The following is an 18,728-nucleotide window of genomic DNA, read 5'->3' as shown; positions in this document are numbered from 1 at the left end:
CTTTTTAAAGCCATAATAATAACAATGTATCGAATAATTAATTACAGCATATGGGTGAGTGAAATGAATGACAGCCATGTCATAAAGGATGGGGGATGGATTAAGAATATGCTTTTATCAAGTATCTGAACTATACAGGCAAAGCAATACAGTGCCATGTGAAGGTGGACTTAACCTAGTTAAAAATATATATATTTGGAAACTCCAAGGCAATTGCTAAAAAAAAAAAAATTTTTTAAAAAGTGTTTAACTAATAGGCTAAGAGTTAAAATGCTCAAATAAAACAATGAAAATTTTAAAAGAAAGAAAACAAAAGACTAGCACAAGAAATAGAAAACAAGTATGACAGAAATTAACCAACCTGTATCAATAATCACTTTAAATGTGAATGGTCTAAATATACCAATTAAAGGACAGGATGCAAAAATAAAAATAAAAATAAAATAAAAATAAATAAATAAATAAAAATAAAGGACAGGATGCCAGAGGATACGAAAAAACAAGATTGAAGATTCAACTATACACTGCCTACAGGAAATTCACTTTAAATATAAAGACACAATTAAAAGTAAAGGGATCGGGAAATACCATGCTAACACTACTGATAACAAAACTGGAATATTCTATTCATATTTATTTCAGACAAAACAGACTTCGGAATAAGGAAAGGTATTAAGTATAAAACCTGGCATAATGATAAAGGGGTCAATTTTCCAAGAACGTGTAACAACCCTTTATGAATATACATCTAACAACAGAGTATCAAAATATGTAATGCCAAAACTGATAGAACTGTAAATCCACAGATCCATTAGTACTGTTGGAAGACATCAATGCACTTTTTTTCACTGACTGATACATTAAGCAAGCATATAATAAGTAACTCACATGAAACATTCACCAAAACAGACTACATTCTGGGCCATAAATCATACTTTAACAAATTTATAAAACTAGAAATAATACCAAGCATGTTCTTAAACTACAAAGGAATTAAGCTAGAAATCAATAACAGAAAGATAGCTGGAAAAACTCGAAACCTTTGGTAATTAAACATCATGCTTCTAAATAACACATGGATCAAAAAAAAAAGAAGTTTCAAGATAAGTTTTAAAATATCTTAAATTAATAAAAACACAACCTATCAAAACTTGTGGGATATAGCAAAAACAGTGGGTAGAGGAAAATGTATAGCATTGAATGTATATACTAGAAAAGAAAAAAAAAACATCAATAATCTAAGTTTTTACTTGAAGAAACTGAGGAAAAGCAATTTAAGCTTAATAAAAGCAGATCAAAAAATTCATAAAAACTAAAGCAGAGATCAAGTAAATTTAAAAGAAGAAAATAATAGAAAAAATCAACAACACCAAAAGATAGTAAACCTCCATAGCCAGGTTAACCAAAAAAAAAAAAAAGAGAGAGACAGAGAGAGAGGAGGGAACAGAAAATGCAAATTAATGAGGAGCCATCCCACAAACATTAAAAGAATAGCAAGGCAGTAATATAAACAACTCTTACGGCCAAAAATTTGATCACATAGATGAAAGGGACCAATTCTTTGAAAGACACGAACTACCAAAACTCATACAAGCAGGCATTGACCCCCCCCCCCCCCCCCCCCGCAAGGCCTCTACACACCAGCTTCAATATACCAAAGTCAGACCTCTGAGTACTCACCTTTTCAGGAGCCTATAACACAAGCACCCTCAAAGCCCTGAATCTCTCACCACATCCATCAATCAGGACCTCCTCTGACTGCTTCCAGAAAACTATCAGAATCTTCTCAGCCACAAGAAAGTATAACACCCTCAGAAATGTAACAACTTGGCAACAACTGAAGCAATCTACTAGGAACCGCTGGAAGTAATTTTCTTGGCAGCCTTGTGGCCATCAAAACCCATCTCCCAGTCTCATGTCCCCAATGCACTTTTATCACCGCACTTTTATCACCTATCTGCCATTCATCTTTCTCCTGTGTCTTTTCCCCATGCTGCCCCATGCTTGCTCTTCCCAATTTACCCTCCAACTGTTTCCCTTCATCCCAAATCTTTTTGCTGTGACTTTTGGAAATCAGATTTCAAGCTTAATACATCCTTCTATATCTTCAAATTCTTCAACAAAAATTCCCTATATTTTCTATGCCTTAACTTCACCTTTTCCCCTTGCAATTCCTAAAAGATTCCCACCCCTTCTCTTCATAAACCTCAACTTTTAGTAAATATTACATAAAGTTTCTTTATACAGTTCTTTGTTTTCATCTATTTTACTTATCACATCTAACGAACATGATGAGCCATTAACCAGATAGACAGCATCTTCAAAGGAATACTGAAGTCTTAAAGGACAATACTTAACTACTGTAAATTTTTGTATGGATTTAGTTCTGAAATTTAACAGGCACAGTACACAGACAACTACTTAACCTTGCCCAAAATGAAAGGTTCCCAGTTCCCATAATCCAGGTACCTTTTTTCTCCCTGATTTGTATGACAATCTACTTTAGCTTTTAATAATATGTGGAAATAGGTTAAATCATATAGATGGTACCATAGTCCTTACCATATATACACTTTGCTGAAAAAGTACAACTTGTAGGAAGAAACACTAATGCAAGAGAGGTCTGTATAATCAGTTATAAGCTGGCAAATATCCAACTAAAAAAATGCACAGTAAAAGACAGCAGAGGGTCTCAGAGAGTCCAGCTTTGAGATGCACTCTCCGCAGCTGCCATACAGGCAGCCAAATCCTTTTGTTGGTAGCTAACAGGCTGCCTCATCTGTGTGGGGCACTGGCACACAATAGTAGTTATGTTCTGCCTCACAAATGACTACACTTCATTGAGTTTATACTCAGTAGGGCAGTGTTTGCAAACCACTTAGATTCCAGGACGGAAAGAGCTACAAAAATGAAACACCCAGTCCTTCTCTGAGGTTTGTTATTAGCCTCTGTTAGCCACAGGTTACAGGGCACTAAACACTATGTACTGTGTGTTTGCTCGTAACCACTATGAAAAATAGCCTATAACATCTTTCTGAAGACTCCTAGAAAATTTTAAGTTAATTTAAAATCTGGGAATTTAACTGGGAAATACTTCAATTCTTAGAACTAGTTCTTGTCAAAATACCTCACTAATTCTTTCTTGGGTGTCAACCCAATTTTGTTTCAACCAACACTATTCAATAGACGACTGCTAAAGTTTAATCCTACTGGGGGGAAAATATGAACAGGGTACAATAATCAGTTCTATTTGAATCTAAGTCCATTCCCAGCCCACCAATAAACTTCTTAACGTTAAGAAATGCTTTAAGGAAAATAGATTCACTAGCTTAATAGCCCACATATGCATATGATAATTCTTTCTATATACAATACAGAGAACCTAAAGTAAAATCTTAAATAATACATTAAACTGATGTCCTCAAAACAGTCTGTCAAAACATCATTTCTTGGCAACCTGGGTGGCTCAGCGGTTTAGCGCCTCTTTCAGCCCAGGGCGTGATCCTGGAGACCCGAAATCGAGTCCCACATCAGGCTCCCTGCATGGAGCCTGCTTCTCCCTCTGCCTGGGTCTCTGCCCCTCTCTCTCTCTCTCTCTCTGTCTTTCATGAATAAATAAATAAAATCTTAAAAAATCATTTCTGAATGATCTCTATCCTGTGGCACATAGACCAAAATGCAAAGGACTCATGAATAATATAAGCATCTACAAGAACTCTAGAAGCAGTAGCGATCAACTTTGAGGAATAATTATATGATTATGTAATATAAAGCTATTAAGTATAGTTTAATATTGGAATGTTTTTGAAATCAATGTTTTTGAAAAGTAACATCCTCCCCCTCCAATTTACAGTAGTAAATTGTCATCAGAGTTTCTCTGGTTTAGATAAAAAATTTACCTATATTTTACAAAATAAACTGTTGGTAAATGTATTTTATGTATTTTCCATAATCTAATTTAGAATCTCTGAAAAGCAGAGAAAATTTATTATATTATCATTAATTTATGATAATTAATTTTATCATCTCAGAATTCCTAGTTTCCTGGTAGAATTTCATGAAAATGTTCATGAACTCAGAAATACTGTACTTATGTTGTTATTCAATAAAACAGGGTATATACTCTTATTATATCCACAGAAATTGTGAAGTATAAACAATATAAGGCACCATCAAGAGAAAAAATCATCATATGTACCTTCAAAACAGAAATATTAGACAAGTTATAAGAAGGAATATAACATGCTCTTTCTCACAGGATATGAGGGACATCAGAAGAGAATATAGACATTTTACTAAACTCAGGTCCTCTCAAAAAAGATGAAATTTTTTAAAATTTCTACAAATTTGACCAATAATGTCTGCTGATTTTAAGCAGTTACATAATAGCATAAAATACTGCAAAAAAATGATTTAAAAGAATGGCCACCTAACATTGTGAGTTATAGTAGGTAAAAAACTATACATTAAAAGAATGGCCACCTAACATTGTGAGTGCAATAAATGTCACTAATTATATACTTTTATAGTGGTTAATTTTATATCATGTCAATTTCACATCAACATTAATTTTATATACAATTTTATATTAAGCAAATAATAAATAAATCAAATAATAAATTTTTAAATGATGTAGAGGTAAAATTAAGAGAATCCAAATCACGGGCATTATATTCCCTCAATTTTTAGTGAAAAAAAAGATTTGTTCATTGAATTTTATAGTACTATTTGCTTTGAGATTCATAAAATCTTCCTGTTCTAGAAGAGGAACTCGTTCTAGATCATCTATAAACAATAACAAGTTATTTTATTTGACATTGAGAGTCAAATATTATGAGAAGCTTGACTAACCTAATCCATTTTTTTAAATCCAATACGAACCTTTAAAGGTAGACTTTAATGGACAAAGAGGAAAGAGATTATTTTATCAAATAGGTGAGTGAAAGAAAGAACTGTGACTTCCACAAATCTCTGTCCAGCAATTTTTCTTTATCTTAATATCTACCTTAAATTAATCAGTTTAAAACAGAAAAAATTAAACAACGAAAAAGCCAGACACAAAAATTTGAGGTATATCTTTTAAGAGAAAAACAAACATGCATAAAATATCAAATCTTATGGTCACAAGCAAAAATCCTAAATGAGCAGGAAGATTTTCCAGGAGACAAAGGACAGCATAGAAATGGCATAGGAAAAGTAATCCTAAGAGCCAAATCTATTTGTCAATAATGCAAAAAAAGGAAATTCTGGGGCCTTCACATATGATTTAGAACCATATAAGCTTCATTTATCCTCCTCTAAATGTTTTAGAAAATAACTCAGAATCTATTTTCCATCCAAAATTAAGGCAATCATATAAGTAAAGCATTAAACTTCATACAGAACAGTGCTTAACATTCTGTCTTTGTCTCCTGGACTCCTCAGAAACAACACAGTTTCACAGAAGCAAGGTGAGACTCTCCCACTTAAAACATTTAACTCCAATAAAGACCTAAAGAAGGATTATGACTATTATCCCCTCTAATGCCTCATGACGGTGTGAAAGACACACAGTAGAGTAGAAGAATAAGCAAAAATAAATAGCAGGTCAATAATTAACTTTTTGAAGTATATCACTATCATGCATATTTTCTGTTGGTATAATAATTTAACAGCTTATAAATTATGTCTATATTAAGCTCATGCTGCCAAAGAATTTTGTCATATTATTATTTAAGCAGTTTTTCTCCACCTACATAGATTTTCTTCTGAAAAGACATCATTATCATGTAAAAACATTGTTATGTGCTTCATATATAGAATTATTCATAGTTTGCTGATGCAATATACTGATATGTATTAAATCTGAAGAATTATAAATATTTAGTAAACTAATTCATAGCACAAAAATATATAAATATGCTTTTTGTCCTTATAACTTAAAATGAAATTTCCCCTTCTATATTTTTCATTCAGTTTACACATTCTGAAAGCAGTCTCTATAACCAAATCAGCTAATAAATATAAAATATCACCTATCACTACATTTACTGAACTGCTGACAAAAATATCTAGCAATATAAGGAAGCACAGGAAAGCTATTAGAGTCACACCAATTCCCTGACCCAAATCATTTCAACTATAATCTGGGGAGGATGAAACCAAAGGATTAGCACAAAGATAAAATCAGTTTCTCTAACATATCAGATAAAAATCAAGTTATAAAGAGTGTGTGTATGTGTGTGTGTGTACCCAGTTATATGTGCTTGTGAGAGGAGTATTTTCAGTATTGGAATAATCATAGAATTTACATCGTACCTGTGCTCCATAGATATATTTATCCAACATCTTGCCTCCTATTGTCTGTCCTCCTATATCCCAAACTTGAAGAGTAACATTCAAGTTTCCTTAAATATAAAAACAAGAATACAGAAAAGGTAAGTAACGAAATAAGAAATGAATACAGTTTCAGGAAATACTAAGTCACAATGATAAACTGTGGAGCTAATTTGCCTTTTATTCTGCATGGTCAGATATTTGGAATTGTGAAACAATATCAAAAGAAATCATAATGGGGAATTTAGGTTTACGCATTTACCCCATTTCTATAGAACCAAATTTATAATCACCTTCAAAACAACAACAACAAAAAGCTTTAATTCATAATCTACTCAAAACTTTTTTTAAAAAGTTCTCTTAAACAGAGAACGGAATGATAAAACACTTGTACAGTGGGTAAAAAACTATACATTAAAAATAAACCTTATATACTAACCTACCCTGTAGCACATAATGAATTTTACTATAAACTCTAAACTCTATAGGTTCTAGTACAGATTAATAAGACTACAAAAATGGACCCAGAGTTTCAACTTAAATTGATGAACTTCTAAAATTTAAATGTCACTTATGATATGCAATAGAAAACATAATTTTTAAAACTACATGTTTTCAAATTTAACCTATAAAATATAAACACATACGATAGCCCTCTTCCTAACAAGTATAGGATACATACCCAGTATATCACTAAATATTATGAAGCATTTGTAATCGTTCAAAGCATTTCCATTGAAACAAATTATAACATGTGCTTCAAAGCCTTCATAATGCTGGAACAAATCTCCACACAATCATTACAAAAGCATTTAGAAATACTAAAAAGCAATCTTTAAAATTCTTGTGTCTATTTTTTAAAATATTTGGATGATATAAAAATTTACTAGATAAGCTATTCTCTCTTATAAATGCATAACCCCAGAAATTAAAGACCATGTCCAACATACTTTTTAGTTTAACATTTCAAAGTATTTCTCCTAATAAAATAATGCAATTTTTTCCACAAGTAGACAAAGTCTCAACTAGCACCTTCAAAACAAACTCCCATACTAAAAAAGAAACCTTTCTGAATGATTTGCAATCAAGAAAGCTTAAAACAAAAATGTAAGGCACTAAAAAAAAATGTGTTTGCTTCAAAAACAATAAAAAAAAAGATTATAGACCTGAATTTTTATGCCAATGCCAAACATTAAAATCAGAGAATGTTAGTCACACCATTTAACTGAAAAGCAAGTACAACACTGGATTAACCAGGCAAGTTTTATACCCTTAATTCTAAGTTGTGTTGGATTTGTATTACAATCTTTCCATTATTTTGAGATAGGTCTCTGCTTCAGCCAACGTGCTGAGATTTACATGAGGAACTTCCATTAGCATTAATGAGAGTTCCTGAAGTTTATCACCCATCATCATTCCCACATACACTTTCAACGCTCACAGAGTAATGCAAAAATGTTCTTAAAGCTCTGTGAAGACAAAAACCAAAATGTCACAGATCAAGTAAGACTTATTCAACAACTGGGATAAACCCACTTACTGAAAAAATCTAAATTTTTCGCGTTTCAAAGCTGATCTCATTCTCCTATGACACTGTCTCAAATTAAGCAGGTGAGAAAGGACTAGCAGTCACTAGCAGTATGTTAAATCTCTTCTGAGGCCCCCAGATAAATAGGCAGTACTCTATTCATTTTATTTGCACACTCTTTACAGTCATTTGTTTACTTCAAAAAAAAAAAAAACAGTGCTTAACAATATAACTTTCTTACAGTAAGACTGTAGGCAACACTTCATAAAAGGCACTGACTCCCATTTTCTTCAAGGCCAATAAATCTTATCCCTTAGCTTCATATCAAAAATTAGAAAGCTTTTCTTCGTTTAAATTCTGACAGATCCCATCTAAGTTAGTTATTGTGAACACCTTAGCTACAACTTTACAACATGATATTCATATTTCCAAATCCTGACTACATCACTTCAAGACTAAATCATTTATTCAGTTGCCTCCCATCTGAGAAGTTTATATTTATATCATGTGTTGCAGGGGTTTTTTTTAATTTATATCTTTCTAAATAAACACTGTTGTTGTTGGCTTATTTTTTTAATATACATATTCTAGTGCCTCAGAAATAAAAATAGTTATGTATTACTGATAACCCACAAAACTAGCCAAAAAAAGCACTTTTGCCATCATTATAGCTTCAACAAATGATACTAACTTCATAGTTATTTCATATGTCTAGGAACATATTTTTAACTTCCACATTTGAATTTTAGACTTATTAACACATAAAAATAAAAATAAACAGGGGTTCTCTATTTGGGAAACAAAAATCACATAAAGATGGAACTCCAATCAATATTCATTTTAATTTCCCCAAACATAAATATAAAACGTCTCCATGTATATTTTCAAAATGACATAGCTAATAACCTATTAAAGAGTATTCAAATAATCAATACTATAAAATTTTTAAAAAATCAAGAACCCATCTAATATAAATTTCCAACTAACAAAGAACATTAAGGAAACAATGTTCACAATGTCCACAATATAATCTCAAATGCAAAATGCTACAAAATTCCTGTTTCTCGGTAAGAAATGACATGTAACCAAGGGGAAAAAAAAACAAAATAAATGAGGTGACAAAATACAGGTAAGTTGCTTTTGGTATGAATCAAAGCCACCAAGAGGATTCAACAGTGACCTTGTAAAAGTACACTTGGTGCCTTGGTTAACCTTACTTAAAGTGCTGCATAGTCAAGATGGAACTAAAAACACAAGTCTGCCCACTTCTTGTGCTAAAGACTTAGAAATCCTTTTCACAGTAGAACGCTGTTTACTGGACTGTACCCACAAGCTTCCTGAAAGTATTTTGACTAAAGCTCTTAAGAAGCTCTATCAGCAGAATCTCTGACTAACAGATACACTATTTTAAGCAGTAAACTCTGCACAGTGGTTGCATCCAGACTATACAGCATACCGGAACATGAAATATACTAAAATGGATGAATATTTACAAAGTAATGACCTTGAAAACTTGCATGAAGAGAATGTCAATAGATGGACAGGAGGTATTCACCTCTAACAATCTAAATGGACAGAAGACTTACTAGAATACTTAACAAACATTAGATTCACCCAGTATGCTCTTTAAATTCAATAATGCTGCCTCTGATGTTTTAGCAAATGATACAAATATTAATCATCCTAATTTGACACTTACAATGAATTAAAATTAAGGTTAAAATACATAAAGTTTATACTATGCACCTTGTAATTTATTTATCTCATTTCTCAATGTACTTACTATATAAAATCAAGTCACATTAGAACAATTTTTTCAGGCAGCCTAGGTGGCTCAGAGGTTTAGCACTGCCTTCAGCCCAGGGTGTGATTCTGGAGACCCGGGATCGAGTCCCACGTTGGGCTCCCTACATGGAGCCTACTTCTCCCTCTGCCTGTGTCTCTGCCTCTCCCTCTCTCTCTCTGTGTCTCTCATGAATAAATCAATAAAATTAAAAAAAAACATTTTTTTTTCCTACTGATATTGCTAACACAATTTTGAATCCATTAAGTAACATAAAACCAATTGCCTTAAAAAAATTATTTTTTTTTTCTGGAACTTACCCATCAAAATAAAACTTAATCAGGAATTCATTAAAATATACATTTGTTAAGAATATAAATTTCCTAACATTTTTAATGCAAGTATTTTCTAACTCTAAAATATTATACTATAAATGTTGATTTCAAAAATACCAAATATTTTTTACAAAGTAATCAAAACTTTAAAATGGGTAGTATTGTGCAACAGATTAGAAATCAGTATATGTATCACCTACATAAAATGTTCAAAATCTGTCCTAAAATAGTTTTAATGATTGAATGGTACTTGTTGCCTTTGAACTAAAAAAAGTCAGAAAAATGAAATAATATTAATGGTACAGAAAGCTGATGCTCTTGCTAATTAGCAACAAAAAACAACAGTCAATAACTAAATGTATATATTAAGGTTCTCTGTGTACAACTAGCATCAGTTGACAGCTGTTGCAATAAATAAGCTTTCAGCATGTACATTATATATTTTGTGCATGTATTCTTCTAGTGACCTCTATAAATACTCTGAATGTAGCATTAACCTATCCAAACAAATGAGAATAATAAAAATAAAATGAGATTTTTCAGTTTTGAATACATTAAAAGGAAATACAAATGAAACAAAATATACATATGCTTCTCATTAAGCCTCTTGCTGAACAATAACATAGTAATAGAAAGTTGGAATTCTTTTCTCATACTGTATCTTTCAATTTATTTTTCATTGGTAGCTGAATATAGACAATCACAAAATATAATAGAGCATATTACTAGTAAGATATGCAGAATACTTTCAATTACCAAGAGTTTTCATTAGCTGCTCTAAAACTTTCATGGAGAATTTTCTGACAGATGGGGTGTTTGAGAGGTTAACATATTTCAATAATACTGGAATTTATTAAACCCCTTCCCACTATATCACTCATGCTCCAGTATATGAATCTGACACTACACTTGCAACCGTTTTTATTCAAATGTGTTTCCTCAGAGAGGAGAGGGATGGACTGGTTTAGAAAGTCAATCAAGATAAACTGCTTTTAATAAAATACTTTAAACATATAATTTAACCATCACAAATGAATGGACAGAGCATTTTAAAGCCCCAATTGTTCAGAAACTAACTTAAAACAGAAACCACTCTCTTTTTGTTATTATTTCCCTGTATTTCCCACAAAATGTGCTGCAACTGGCATCTAAATAGTTTCTTTGCATGGTGAACTGAAACATCTTGAATGCTCAAACTGTATTTTTATGAGTGCCTAGGGACCCTAAATTTTAGTGGTCTATTAAATGCCAGCAATTTCATGCTGCCTTGCATAAAACAGCATTCACATATTAGAGCACAGAAGTTCCATAGCTACATTATACTTCTGTTCCAACTTTCACTCGAACAAAAAACTGAAGCAGAGGCTAATCAAAATAATATTTTAAAAAAATAATCCTTTCCAGTCTTTTCACATTTAGTTTACATGATATCTGTTTATAACTGTATAGCATTTGATTTTTTTTAAACTTCTTAGAATTTTATAAGCAACTATTGTTTATCCTTGAAAAATGCGTGGAGTGGTCAAAAACAGCGGGAAAGTAGGGGAATATATAAACTTTTCTCTCACACCCATGGACAGTATGTCTTCATGGTAGATGCTAATTAAAGCTAATCTAAGATGGATTTGCTAATTATATATATTTTCATGCAGATGCAGCCCCCAAATTTATTTTACACATTTCTGTTATTGTAAGATATGTACCATTTTCTATGTTAAGAGTTTTTACTCTCTTACCTGGAAGTGTTATCCTTCTCAAAAAGAAATCCAGTCCTATAGTTTGTTTGTACTGTTTCCCAAAAGTTTCTTGAGCAAAGCACGTAGCTAAGGAGGTCTAAAAAAATTGATGCACAGAATATCAAAATTAATGACTCTGTTTTAAAAATATAAACATAAAATCATTACTAAACCTTACTAAGTAACCTTAGTAGTTACACTACCATTAATCCAACAAACAACTTTAAGCAGTTCTCATCAGTTACAAAGGGAGGAGAGACTTAACACTCCACCAGGTAAATTTCACTTGCCAACAGCTATGAGTGGGAACAAAAGACTAATCTGTTAGATCTCCTTAAATCCCTTGATAGTCAAGCTCCTTCTCCTTGCTGGAAATTAGAATTTGAGATTTATCAACAAGAAAAGTAAAACAACACAACTAAAGATCTGAATCCTATATATCAATATAAATCAGTTCCAACACAAATTTCAAAGAACTCTAAATTTCATGTCTGAGGTTAAATATTCTGAATATCTGTGCTCTCAGCCAATAATAAGAAGTACTAATTAAAAGGGGAAAGCCTATTTATATAATTTTTCTTTTTTCCCTACAAAAAAAGTATCTTTAAATGTCTAATTTTTCTCCAAATTAAAGATGTTAAATGAAAATGATCCTACAATATGATTGAGATATTTATCTTTAAAATTTAAAAGTCAGTACTTTTAAGACTAATATTAGCAAACAAAGTAAGTATTTTCCATCCAACAACCATAAAGATTAATGAATACTATAACCAGAACACACATACATATATCTACACTTTTTTTTTTAATAAAGTTGTATTCAAAACTCAGGAGTACCGTTTCCTATCAAAGAATTAAAATCATTCTGGTAACAACTGAAATAATAACTTAAAAGCTTCTTAAACATTTGAAATGCACTATCTGTAAACTTCACCAAAAAGAAGAAAGGCAGCTTCAAGAGAAGCTTTTATGCTCTTTAAGAAAGACTACCCAAGTGAAAATAGCCCTTTTCTATTTTAAAAGTTAAAATTAGATGTCAATTCCCAAAATAATGAAAACTAAAATAAAATTTCCAAAATAGCTTAGTATAATTAATTATGACATAAGTACAGCAATGCAAAAGAAAACTTGGCCAAATTTCAATTCCTTCAAACAAAAAACCTAAAATTCCTTTGGACACAAAAGTCATATTTTTCATACAGATGACAATTTGTACACCCTAACTCCAATTCTTTTATTAAATATTCAGCATTTGTAATAATTAAGATACACTGTCAAATATTTATTGAGCACCATAAGAAAGATGTTCTCCTAAGCACTTAGAAATAAACTCACTACACCCAAATGAAAATTTCTTTGGCTTCCTGAACCATGTAACAATAATATAAAAACTAAGAGACTGGAATAAAAAAAGGTAAGCATTCTTTTTTAAAACTTTTTGGGTTTCATTTAGCTTTATTTATGCCATTGAGCTTGTTTAACTTAGGGTACAAAATCTTCTGTTAAGAGGCTCAGAGTTACAGAGAAAAATAATTGCCACTATTTATTACAGATATTTCAAAATGTTTAATATAGAGATGGTAGATAAAGTTCTACAAGACAAAGAGAAACTCAAGGTACAAGTAACAGCATAGTGCCATTTAAATAATTTTTCACTTTCACGTAAGGTTCTCGGAGTTCAGTACTTTTATATTAATGAACATTTTAAAAATCCAAAGGTTCTTTTTTTGGAAATAGGACTTTGAGATTCTGAAAGCCTTACCTTCACACTATTGAGGCAAATATAAAACTAAGATTTTTGATTAGAATAAAGTATAATCTGTCAAAAGTAGGGGGCCTGGGAACACAGAATATTAAAATGGGTTCTTATACCATTTCTGGACATACCATAAAAATTAAACAGAGAATCAACTGAATCTGTGGTAGGCATTTCCTCTTTAATACTCTAGACTCTCTGGCCTCTTTCACATTCAATAATTTCTCTCAAGTCATTATATAAATACCCTTCTTAAATAATTGTGAGGTGAACAATCATCTACCATATCTGAAACATCTTTATCTGATCCTTTACATTGTTTTGCTTGGTGAGCTCCTGCTAACGATTTTTACCATACTACATTTACTAATACAAAAAAAAAAAAAAGACCAGGAAAGAATATTTTGCCTCAAAAAAATCTTAAGAAATATGTAATAAAATCAAAAGTATGAATCAAAACAGAAAGAAACAGAAACACATGTTACTAGGAGGAGGAGCAAAATTTCTCTTGGAGAAACTATTAATGATGATTATCTCAATACTCGATTGCTTCCGTCAATGTGTATTTAAAGTCAACATGTACTTAAATGTCATAAGTTAAAACTGACAAGAAAAACTAATGCTAGAAAATATAGCCACGAGTTCAATCAGGATACAAATAAGAATGAAATGAAAGAGGCTGAATTCATATAAGGATAGTAAAGGAAATAGAATGGGACTGTTGGTAGCTGCCAATAACTTGAGAGCTGAATAGGGTATGGCGAAGAAAAAAGCTTGATACACAAATAATGAAAAAAGGTTAGGTTTCTGATTTTGGTATCTGAAAATCTCTGGCAGAAAACGCCTTTACAGTTTTAAAAGAGATTAGTTAAGATGATAGAAACTAAATCAGAACCCCACAGAGAGTTATCACTCTTACCCTTTTAAGCAGAATGATAGTCCTAATTCAACAATATGGAAGGGGAAAAAAATCATGTCTTGTCCTACACTAGACAGAATTTTAGACAGATGAAAACCCACAATTATTCACACTAAATTAGCAAAGAGAAGAAAACATAGGACAGCCTAAATAAAAAACCCAGATACAAGGTGATGAACAAACTTCAACTGAGTAACACGTGTATGAAACTGATAAATACTGGGAGAAAAAAGAAATTAACAGAAGTTTAAAGAATTATGACAGAATGTAGGGTAATGGGCAATTTTTGTCTCTTTTAACAACCGTTATCAGTGCTATTGACTGTCGTGGTAATTTTAAGCAGAAAACAAATTCATTTATGAGTTGACCGTAAAAGGATTTAGGAAATGAAAAAATCAGAAGGTATTCGAAAGAAAATCGAATAATAAAAATACTGTGCAAATACACCTTAAAGTTTTTATTGAATAAGAGTGTTAGAAACAATGGTGATGCATCTAAAACAACAGAACCATTCAAAAAGTTGCTTCCCCAAAACCTTTAAAGGTCATCAGAGCATGTTAGGTTTGCTTTCCCTCAGCAACAAAAAGCAGTGACAAAATATCATCCGGGAAGGCAAGAAGGACATAACACAATGCTCCCAGCTCTCCCGGGTGCCCTAGGAACTCCAGTCTCAGAAGCCACGACAGGAGCGGCTCTGCAAGGGCCGGCCGCCAGGGAGACGCGAGGGGCAGCCGTCACCCCAGAAACCGAGGTCCAGGCTGCACCAGGAACGGGGAATCGTGACGCCGGAAACCGGTCACCACAACAACCTGCGCTTCTGGGGACTCTGGCTGGGAAAAGGGAGGGAGGAAGAAAAGGAGACGGACTTTAGCAATATTCCCAGAAGCAGTGTTGGCGCCTGGGGCAGAAGCGACAGGTGTGAAGACACCCCGGGCAGAGGCGCTTCACTCCATGGGGGGGGGGGGCGGTCGTTGACCCTTCCGAGGTCCCACGGACCCTCCCCCAAAGGGCCAGCGTCGAGACATGAGGATTCCATTTCCGGAGCTCCACAACCCAGAGTTAAAGACCCTATAGCCCAGCATGTAAGCAGCCCGATGTCGGAGAGTCCCAGGCCCTCAGCCTCCTTTTCTCAGCCAGCAGGCACCACCCCCAGGCCCTAAAGTAGGCCCCCCCACCGTCAGGAGCGCAGCTCTACCCGCAGCATCCAGCCCCCCAGCTGGAGCTCGACAGGTATCTGCGGAATGAATGCTTGTGCCGACAGGTGCTGTGCCAGGAGCAAGGACCAACAGGTACGATGCCATAAAAACAGCAACTAGCGTTCACTGAGCGCGCAACCATGTCCTGAAAGCTTCACGTGGGTTTTCGCGTCTCACGTGTACTTCTGCTCACCTCGCCCCTGGAGGCGACCCCTGGCAATACCCACCGGACCGCTGGAGCACAAGGAGGTCAGCGAGTTCGCCCTCCAGTGTCCCGACCCGCTAGGTAAAGGAGCCCCAGTGGTCCCCCAGGGAATGGGACTCCGGAGCCAAGTCCTGGGGAGCTGCCAGCGCGGGGGAGGTGCGAGAAGCCGTAAAGGGGCCGGGGGGGTGGGGAGGGGGAGGGCCCAGGCACCGGGGCGGGGGGCGGGGGGCGGCGAGGTGTGACCTGGACTAAAGTAAAAGGGGTGAGATGCCTTGGCAGGTCCTCCCAGCCCCCGGGGGCGAAGAGCTGGGAGCCTCCCGGGAGGGCGATGCTGGCCCGACTCTTGAACAAGCAGGAGTTCGCGCTCCACGCGGGGAGGTGGGAAGTGACTTTTTTTTTTTTTTTTTTTTTTTTTTTTTTAATGTAAGGAGAGCTGGACAGCTCTCCTCAGCCTTCACCGGCGCCGACTGGATGCCTGGCCCCAGGCCACCTCCAGGCAGGCGGGCCCCGGCCCCGGCCCCGGCCGTAAAGAGGCGACGCCGAGCGGCGGGGAGGAGGCGGGGGGTGCCGGGGTTCCTGCAGCCCGGGACGGCGGGCCCGCTGGAGGACTGACCTTCCCGGAGGTGCCGTCCCCCAGCACGACGATTTTCAGTTGCCGGTCCTGGCTCTCCTCCTCCGAGTCCGACATGGTGTCCCGGGAACCAGGCCCGCTCCCCCACCCCCACCCCCACCCCGAGGTAGAGGGAGGAAGGGTAGGAGGGGGGGTCCTCCGGGGGCGGGAGGAGAGGAGGACGGGCGGCGGTGGGGGCAGGACCCCCCGCCCGGGTGTCTCAGCGGCCGCTGGACGTAACTAGGGTGAATCACTCTCCGGGCGCCATCTTGCCCGCCTCCCCTCCCCTCCCCCGCGCGCGCCGCCCCGCCCCCCGCGCGCTACGTCCGTCGCGCCCCCCTCCTCTGCGCCCACCCGCGCCGGCGCGAGCCGCCCTGGCAAGCCGGCCCATTCGCCGGCCTGGGATGGGGGAGGCGTTCGAACCCAGCAGGGCGACACGGGCGTTACTCCCTCAGGGGCGGCTGTGAAGAAGAAAAGTAAAATGTGGCACTCTCACCAGGTAGGACAACAGGAGCCGAGTAGCATTCGGATGTTCTATCATATTCCCGTGTTTCCATCACCCCCTGAGCAGGTCCCCCACTGAAGCGAATGGTTTAGCCCGACGGGGGGGCGTGGACGCCTGGGACGCGCGCCGCGGTTGCCATGGAAGCCGGGAGGAGGAGGAGAGGCGGAGGGGCGGGGCCTGTCTCCGGGCACCCGGGAAGCGGGGTGCTGCGCGCCCAGCACCGGCCAGGGGCGCCTGGGGGTCGCGCCCCGGGAGGAGCGTGGCCGCCGCGGAGGTTGCTGAGGACCTGTCCGCCTGCGGGAAAGCACCTTGAGTGGCCTTCAGTTTAACAGAGCTCTGGCTCTGCCTCTGGTTTTGACGTCTCAAACCGTGGATTCTCTGGACGCAACAGAATTGGATGGTTCATTCATCAAGCAAGTAACCTAGAGCAGCAGTTCTCAAAGTGTGATCCGGAGAACCCTTGGGGGGGGGGGGCTCCAATAAAGTAAAAAAACATATATTATTTTCATAATACTACACTTTTTTTTTTTTTTTTTTTTTTGCCTTCTTCGCGTTCATTCTCTCACGAGTAGAAGTTTTCCTGGGGATGCATGATGTATATGATGTCATTACTCTGGCAGTTAAGGAAGCAGGTGCTTGTTACAGAGTTAAGACTTTTTTTTTTTAAGATTTTATTTATTTAAAAAATAAAGAGAGGCAGAGACACAAGCAGGCTCCATGCAGGGAGCCCGACCTGGGACTCGATTCCAGGTCTCCAGGATCAGGCCCCGGGCTGAAGGCGGTGCTAAACCGCTGAGCCACCCGGGCTGCCCAACTTTAAACATTTCTTAAATACTAATTTAAAAGCAGTAATGATACCTATAACTTACGTAAACAAAAACTTTTTGAGATCTACAAACATTTAAGAGTATAGAGAGGCCCCGAGCCCACAAAATGTAGGACCTGCTGTCCTGGATGATCTCGGTCCAGTACGGTAGGTAAAAGATGTCAGAAAAATTGAACAGAGTGAGATAAATTCTACAATAATAATGCCAACCTACTATGCTTGTCTCTTGTTGATGACAAGGATGACCACAGTTCATTCCTCATGAGAACCCTGTAAAGTAGGTAGAATTATCTCATTTTACAGATGAGTACGCTTAAGGCACAAGAAGCTTAGCTCAGAGGTGGTGGTCTTGGAAAGAATGTAGGAAGTAGACTAGGAAAGCAGTACGGTTTTAAGAAATGCCCAGCCCTAGAGGGAGCACTGGAGTTTAATCACAGGTACCTGTGCTTGCTAGGTGTGTGACAGTCAACCTATAAAATAGAGGTACTACCTCCTTCACAGGTTGAAAATTAAATGAAGTAATCAATGTAAAGCACAATGCCTTATTAACAGATGTAATTATCAATTTCACCATTGTCAGTAGATATGGTCCATGTTGGGGCATCACTGCTTCTTAGCCATGTTACTTTAGACAGGTTTCATATGTAGATTACATTTAATTATACGTTAATAGTTCATTCTCCTCCTTACATATTATTATACATTAATGATATGCCCCATGCATATAAGCATGTATATATTATGTATGTCAGCAGGACCCCCATGTATTGTCATACATTAATGATACACCCCATGCAAATAAGCATGTACATACAATTATTAGTCTTGCATGAGACATTAAGCTAAACTAATCTCCATTAATACTTAAATTGGAATGCACTTCACTTATCCAAAAAAGACCTGATCAGCAAGCCTCGAAAAACCAGCAATCCTTGCACAAACGTGAACCTCTCCTCACTACAGACCCATAACATGTGGGGGTTCCTATATTAAAACTATACCTGGCCTCTG

The 18,728-nt window shown here is 36.4% G+C and overlaps 1 protein-coding gene and 1 long non-coding RNA gene across 3 annotated transcripts in view; one reads left to right on the top strand and one right to left on the bottom strand.

Annotated features, from left to right (window-relative positions):
• The window catches only part of RAB28 (RAB28, member RAS oncogene family), a 105,628-nt gene extending 88,915 nt beyond the window's left edge, over nucleotides 1-16,713 (bottom strand). Inside the window, exons 1-3 of one of the 2 annotated variants that reach the window (XM_041753075.1) lie at nucleotides 16,390-16,713; nucleotides 11,698-11,794; nucleotides 6,298-6,386 (exon numbers count right to left, since the gene is read on the bottom strand). In XM_041753075.1, coding sequence (XP_041609009.1) covers nucleotides 6,298-6,386; nucleotides 11,698-11,794; nucleotides 16,390-16,464 — 261 coding nt within the window. In that variant the 5' untranslated portion in view covers nucleotides 16,465-16,713. The remainder of the gene's footprint in view (nucleotides 1-6,297; nucleotides 6,387-11,697; nucleotides 11,795-16,389) is intronic. The other variant, XM_041753074.1, reaches the window with a different exon arrangement.
• Nucleotides 15,215-17,373, top strand: LOC121489754. The gene is made up of 3 exons (XR_005987414.1): nucleotides 15,215-15,857; nucleotides 16,056-16,154; nucleotides 16,958-17,373. It is a non-coding gene; the product is annotated as an uncharacterized LOC121489754 (long non-coding RNA).
• The last annotated feature ends 1,355 nt before the right edge of the window (nucleotides 17,374-18,728 follow it).

Source organism: Vulpes lagopus, chromosome 4 (genome assembly GCF_018345385.1).
Source record: "Vulpes lagopus strain Blue_001 chromosome 4, ASM1834538v1, whole genome shotgun sequence".
Classification (NCBI taxonomy): Eukaryota; Metazoa; Chordata; class Mammalia; order Carnivora; family Canidae; genus Vulpes; species Vulpes lagopus.
This window is presented reverse-complemented; position numbering and strand designations above follow the sequence as displayed.